Source organism: Phodopus roborovskii, unplaced genomic scaffold (assembly GCF_943737965.1).
Source record: "Phodopus roborovskii unplaced genomic scaffold, PHOROB, whole genome shotgun sequence".
Classification (NCBI taxonomy): domain Eukaryota; kingdom Metazoa; phylum Chordata; class Mammalia; order Rodentia; family Cricetidae; genus Phodopus; species Phodopus roborovskii.
In genome coordinates, this window is record NW_026126482.1 from 11,256,801 (window position 1) to 11,263,448 (window position 6,648).

General features: G+C 52.6%; 1 protein-coding gene across 1 annotated transcript; it reads right to left on the reverse strand.

The window, feature by feature from the left end:
- Nucleotides 1-3,184: 3,184 nt before the first annotated feature.
- Nucleotides 3,185-5,046, reverse strand: Gadd45g (growth arrest and DNA damage inducible gamma). The gene is made up of 4 exons (XM_051194283.1): nt 4,784-5,046; nt 4,202-4,303; nt 3,885-4,098; nt 3,185-3,785 (listed from the first exon to the last, which is right to left on the reverse strand). The coding sequence occupies exons 1-4, from the start codon at nt 5,029-5,031 to the stop codon at nt 3,675-3,677; spliced, it is 675 nt and encodes a 224-aa protein (XP_051050240.1). The 5' UTR covers nt 5,032-5,046; the 3' UTR covers nt 3,185-3,674.
- Nucleotides 5,047-6,648: the final 1,602 nt, after the last annotated feature.

Genomic DNA, 6,648 nt, shown 5'->3' on the forward strand with positions numbered 1-6,648 from the left:
CCCTCTATGATGTGGGTTGTGGGATCAAACCCCCCACATCGGGTCCTGAGACTTGGTAGAAAGCACTCTGCATGCTACGCTATCTCAGCAGCCCAGTCACTAGTTCTAGACCCATCTGTCTTTGGGAAGTGTGCCAGGGCAAATTTCACAGCAATTGTCTAATGTTAAAACATGTTCTAAAAGACCCACGTGGTTGACTTTTACTGCTCTGCGGTGGGTGGTACTGCAGGTTTTAGTTACTCTGCTGAGAACATCAGATCCCTGAAGCTGGAGCTACAGGTGGCTCTAAGCTGCCTGAGCGGCGCTGCTAACCAAGCCATCTATCCAGCCCCAGACACCTTTTTTACTTTTGAGACTTGGTCTCTTACTAACCTGGATCTTGTCGGAGGCTAGGCTGGCTGGTCAGCCAGATGCTGGGATCCTCCCGTCTCTGCCTCCCCAGTGCTGGGAGTATAAGATCAGAGTACCATGCTAGCGCTTGGGTCCTGGGGCTTGAATTCTTTGTCTAAAACACTTTACTCCCTGGATCATATCCCCAGCCCCCAGTGTCTATCTTGTTTGGCAGACTACAGGTGGAAAAAAAAAAAAAAAGACTTGTGTGCACATCTTCGTCCCTGTGCTGGTTGGAGTCTTCAAAGTCACTCTCTACAAGAGGTCTGCAAGAGACTGCCCACTGGAAAGGAAAGTGATAGAGTGTGCTTGTGGGTCTGCCAGGGAAATCCCAAGTGTATCCATGCTGGGCTACAAGGTCTCTTAGTTTCTGCATTGTGCAAGTTTTCTCCAAATGGATTTGTAACTATTTTTTTATTTATTTGCTTTTAATTTTTAATTTTATTTATTTACTTTGGCTATCCTGGAACTTGCTTTTAGTCCAGGCTGTCCTCAAAATCACGGAGATCCACCTGCCTCTGCCTCTTGAATGCTGGGATTAAAAGGAACAAGCCACCACCTCCTGAGGTAACTTTTAGAAATGCAAAAACATCTCTCATGAAAACAGGTGTCTTTCCAAAATCAGCCTACAGCCTACAAGCTGTGGGTACCTCTGCACCCAGAAGGGACACCCAGCATTTTGAAGACAGCCCAGGAATCAGACTCTGCTCACCTGTTTATCCTGTGGCTCTGAGCAGCCATTAGAATGGTTGTGTGATTTGTTTTCCTCTTCCCCTTGTCATTAGCTTTTAAGTTATTAACACTCATTCTGTGCATTCTAGAGGCAAGGCATTTGGGCTCAACACTCATGTTCCTCTCCTGGACATATGTGTCATGCTCAGCCCGAGCCTGGGGTTTATCCATGCATGTTCATCAATTATCACTGCAAGTATGGAGTGCAGTGTGTTTACACGCACTGTGCACATGAAGGCTTGGTGTGTGACTCGGTTGGTAGAATGTTTGCCTGAGTTTCTCCCCCAGTACCTCACACAATGAGGTGTGGTGGCCCATACTTGTAATTCCAGCACTTCTGAGATGGAGGCCGTAGGACCAGAGATTCAAAGTTTGTCCTTAGCTACATAGTGAGTCTGAGGCCAGGACCCTGCCTAAATAACTACCACTATACCATGTACTTCCTACCCTCTTAGTTCATTATAATAATATTAGCATGCATCTATGAAGAAACAAAAGAAAAGAATTCAGCACAAATTTTGGCCACCCTCATCCCCTCCCACCCACTAGCCATTCGAAAGTGCATTCCTTCTCTCCACACCCTACTCCCTACTGAAAATTCTTGTCTCCTAAAACTCTAACAGGTGGCCACAAAGTAAGGGCCAATCAGAGAAAGCCAAGTTTCCTATCAGTTGCCAATTTAAATGTTCTACAAGGGTCTGCCAGCCTGCAGTGTTCTGCTGAGTTCATGCATTTCAGGCCACATGCTGGGGTGGGGGACTAATTAGTTTTAACTACAGCCCACTAGGGCAAGAAGTCATTTTTATCAGTTTGCAGGCCCACTCTGCAAGACTCTCCCACCTAAGAAAAATTAGAGAAAACACCTAAATGAACCACTAATGATATTCGGCACAATGTGGCTGAATGCTTTCACAGAGAGTTGGTTTCCAGTAGAAAGGGAATGCTTTCCTTACCGGAAGTGTCATCCAGCTCCTCCAGTTTCCCTGTCGCCTTGTACAGGCTTCCAGAATGTGCAGTGGAGTTTTAAAAGTGGCACTCAACCGGCACACCAGCCTCCCTAAGCACTGCTGGTAAATCGGCCGAATGGCCTTCTAAGAAAAACAGCACCCCACCCCTCCCTTTCCCGAAGGCTCGCGCTGCCGGGCAGCAGAGCTGACAGCAAGAATGCCCCACGTGGGCTTCCCCGGACAAACCCAGCCAGTTTGGAACAGGCAGTAAAAACCAGAGCACTACGCTAACAGAAAGTCCTCTCACTGGGACGTGTCCCCCATATCCTTTTCAAAAGGTAATCTTGGCTCCCAAGCGTTTCTCCTCCGACTTTAAAAGGAATTGTGGGTAGCTGCAGCCCTCACTGATGTGGGCAGAAGCACTCAGAATAGGAACTAGCAGATGCCCACCCCTCTCAGACTGGCTTATGCCTATTTATGTAGGGCTGTGCCTTCCAACTTCTGCTAAGATACTGTAACTTCCATCACGGCCGTGACAAAATGATGATTCACACTTAAAACGCAGTCGTTGGTGTCATGTTTGATATTAATACTTTAGTAGCTCTGCGTTGCCAGAGCAATTAAAAGGAGAAAGTTCCTGAAAGCAAGAGCAGTCCACCCCCATCACAGACACCACCGAGGGCAGAGTTGCAGAAGGCAGCTCATTGTATTGGAAGGCACAGGGCCTCCCGCAAGCTGTTCAGATAAGCAGCTGTCGGAGGCAAGGGGGAGGGGCAAAGGGGGAGGGGAGAAACTGGAAGCAGAAGTCAGTCTCTGTTATCGGATTGGAAAGCAAGCCTTGAGCTCCTGCACCAGGATGCCTTATCTCAAGTATGCCCCTGTCTTGCAAGTTTAAAATCTTCCCGAAAGGATAAAACAGTACTCCGGCCCCAAGTCCTCCCTCCCGCTTACTACTCACCAGCATCCCCTCCCCCACTGCCAGCCCCAGGAGGCTGTAATTTCTCGCCCAATGGAAAGGTGATCACAGGTGCCATTAAGCTCCATCAACCACCAGAAACTCCCTTTACCACCTCCCCCGAGTTGGGAATCCCCTACCCTCAATAAAAGGCGTTAAGTTTGTTTCAATAAGTTTATTGTTTAATTCAAAGCTTCCATGATAGCGTCCTTTAGAAAATGAAAGCATTGCCCGGGATCCTTTTTGGAAAGAGCGGTGCAGCCTGCGAAGTCCGGCTCTCTCCTGCAGCTGGCCACTCATGCAGCTGTACCAAGTCCAGGCCGCCTGCCTTGCCTTTCCCCTCCTTTCACTGGAAGGCTGCTGAGTCACGCCTGCCTCACTAGTCGGTTCTTCCCGGCCCTGCGGCCAACGTCCCTGCCTAGGCCTTCCTGTGCTAGCAGCCTCTCTGGACACTGGCAGAGTCCCAGGCTGGAAACAAAGTGTCCCCGCCGCCGCCAGGCCCCCTTCTTGGGAGGCTGCGCTCCTCGCTCTCCAGGCAACACCGCCTGCCAGTCTCCATGCGCACTCGAGCGCCCTCGGAGGGCCACTCCAGAGCCAACAGCGCGCTAGAGCGTCACCAAGTCGATCAGACCAAGGTCCCTGCCGGACTGTCACTCAGGAAGTGTAATGCTGGGCACCCAGTCGTTGAAGCTGCGGCTTTCCTCGCAGAACACGCTGAGTTTCTCCAAGGCAGGGTCCTTCCACGTGTCCTCATTAGGGTTCTGTATTTAAAAAAAAAAAAATCACAAGGGTCAGCCAGGCTGACCGATGGCCAAGACCGGTCAGGTAGACTGGCGTGGGGAGGCAATAGCAGCACTCACCGAAATGAGGATGCAGTGCAGGTCTCCCGGCGCTCCCGCCTCGTCGTCTGCACCCACGATCGCCGCTAGCCGCTGCACATCACCCACGCGCACGATGTCAATGTCGTTCTCACAGCAGAATGCCTGTATCAGCGTGAAATGGATCTGCAGCGCTATGTCGCCCTCATCTTCTTCATCAGCAGCCAGCACGCAAAAGGTCACATTGTCAGGGTCCCTGCAGAGCAGATTGGAAAGAACAAGGTCAGAGACGATGCCACTCCTAGGTCTCTCAGCCGCGCCAAACCCAATCCCTGCACGCGGGGCCCGTCGATACTCACACATTCAAGACTTTGGCGGACTCGTAGACGCCAGCGGTCAGACAGCCCTGGCGCTGCGCCGACAGCAGAAGTTCGTGCAGAGCTTTCCCGGCGCCCTGCATCCTGTGAAAGAACAAGCACGGTGAGTGGGGACCAGCACGGGGACGCGGTGGAGATCCCAGCCCTGACCTCCAAGTCCCAGCTGGCTCTTTAGCCTAGACCTGCCTGGCGCCAGCATTCCTGCCTCCCAATTCCAACCTGGCGCCCACACACCCGGATCCCCAGTCCCGACTTGGCGCCCACACCTCTGGCACCCTAGTCATGATCTGGCGCCCTCATTCCCCATCGCCTAGTCTCGCCCTGGCGCCTGCAACCCCGGTTCCTTACTCCTGATCTGGAGCCCATAGCCCAGACTCCCCATTCCCGACCTGGTGCCAGAAACCCGGACTCTTAGGAATGAATCGATTTCAGTAACTGTGGTCCCACCGCCTCGGCACCTCGCCTGCCTGGCAGTACATGGCTCCCACCCCATAAACTTCCATTCTAGAAGACCCTGAAAGATCTCTACCCGACAAGTCCAACTCTCGTCACCCCAAAACCTACCTGGCTGTGCTTTCCGGAACTGTGTCCTGACCACGGACTTCTTCCAGAGTCATCGTATGATCCACGAACAGCAAGTTATCCAAAAGTGAAGAATGTGGAGGGAACCGAAGGATCCCGAGCGCAGGTAAGGAGCCCCGGAAGCCGACCCGCGCGCCCACCACCAGCGAGTGCGCCAGGCACCGCCGCGAGAGTCCTTTTATAGACTGGCCCGCGCGACGCCGCCAGCTGGCGGGAGGCTGTGCTCCCATTGGCCAGCTCCCGCTTTCTGATGCAAATGAGGCGGCAGGCCCGCGGCTCGTGCCAGAAGGCCACGTGGGGAGGGGTGCGGGGGATGACACAGCCTCAAATCTGCCGCTTTTGTCAGGGTGTTACCAGGCAGACTGGAGCCTGCAGATTTCATCTCGCCTTTCTTTTTTGTAAGTCCTTAAAAGGAAAAAGTTAAAAAAAAAAAAACCCAACAATGTTGTTTGCTAATATGATACTGGAATTTGTGAAATGCACGCTTGGAGAATGTAAAAAAAAAATCCTTTTTTGCATTTATTTTTATTGCGACCTTTCTAATTTTTTCTTATTTTCAATTTGAAGTTTATGGGGCTGTTGCATTGAGACCGAAACTTAAAAGTCAAAAGGTTTGCAACCTCAGCTGACACCAGGCCAAGGCCACCACTGGAACTCAGGACTCAGCGCCTTTCAGGGTCGCGGCTGCAAGGTCTGCGCCGCCCTCCCCCACACTCCCCGCCCCTGTCCTGTCCTGTCGGGGCCCCCCACCCCTGCCCCTGGCAGATCTCTGTGGGGCACGGGCAGCAGGGACCAGCAGATTGCTCCCGGCACACGCGGCTCGTTTGCATTTCTATACGGGGCACACAAAAGAGGAGGTCTGGCGTGTGGCAGTTCGCAGTGGGGACAATCGACGCTTTCTCTTTCATAGCAACACTGTCCACCTGCCGCCGGGTGGGGTGGGCAGAGCGGGGGTCGTGGGGTTGCCCGGCACGTGGGGGTCTGAGCCGCGTGCCGCTCCCCCGCCCCTGGGTGCGCACCTCTTAGATTTGCCCTGCCTGCTGGGATTCTGATGCACCCGCACCCTGTCGCGGAGAGAACAGTGAAGCACACAGGGTTACTATGCCCGAAACCCTGAGGTTCCGGGGTTCAGAATCCAGGAGCTAGGCACACGCTGTTCCACAATGCTTTTCCCCGGGCGCCGCCTACAGGCCGACTTAGAACGTACCAGACTTCCCAATCCACCCACCCCATTCAGCCAGCCTCGCGCTGACCTCTCTGGGGTCTTGGCCCGGGGAGTCCTAGGCACCGAGACCCTGTGCAATGTGAGCATTAATTAGATTCAGAGTAGAGCTTGCACGCAGTGCCCCGAGGCTGGAGAGCAAAAGGAGCCTGCCACCCAGGACTGATGGAATAAGAATCCGTGAGACTTCGAAATATTTCAACTACTTAAAAAATGTGTCTTTAAAAGGTTCTTTTTCTGATAATGTAACAAATATGGAAGCGAACTTGGGAGTTTCCTGAACTTACCATTTGTCCAGTGAGACCTGCACACACACCACGCCTACAGACTGCTCACCGGCGACACTATGGGTGTCTGTATCTCTCGTGCTACACGGAAGTGTTCTAGGGAACCCCGGGTCTCCTCTGCTGAGCGAAGCTTGGGAGACTGGCTAGGGCAAAGGGCAAAGTTTGCCAGACTGAGGCAAAAATCACACTCACGCACGCGCGAAGACGCGCACACACACGCACACACGGGTAATTTTCTTCTTTTTACTAGAGGTTTCTTCAGGAGGGTAGTGAGTATGTACGTTCAGTGTTAAGTTGTGAAGTCCTTTAAGGAATTTTCCTGCTTCACTGGGAGGCTG

What these genes read in the sequence shown, in the direction of transcription:
- Gadd45g (XM_051194283.1), bottom strand. Translation starts at nt 5,031, where the DNA reads ATGGGAGCACAGCCTCCCGCCAGCTGGCGGCGTCGCGCGGGCCAGTCT. An exon ending in GTTCCGGAAAGCACAGCCAG is followed by an intron (nt 4,304 to 4,783) that starts GTAGGTTTTGGG and finishes GTTCTTTCACAG; the next exon opens with GATGCAGGGCGCCGGGAAAG. An exon ending in TCCGCCAAAGTCTTGAATGT is followed by an intron (nt 4,099 to 4,201) that starts GTGAGTATCGAC and finishes TCTGCTCTGCAG; the next exon opens with GGACCCTGACAATGTGACCT.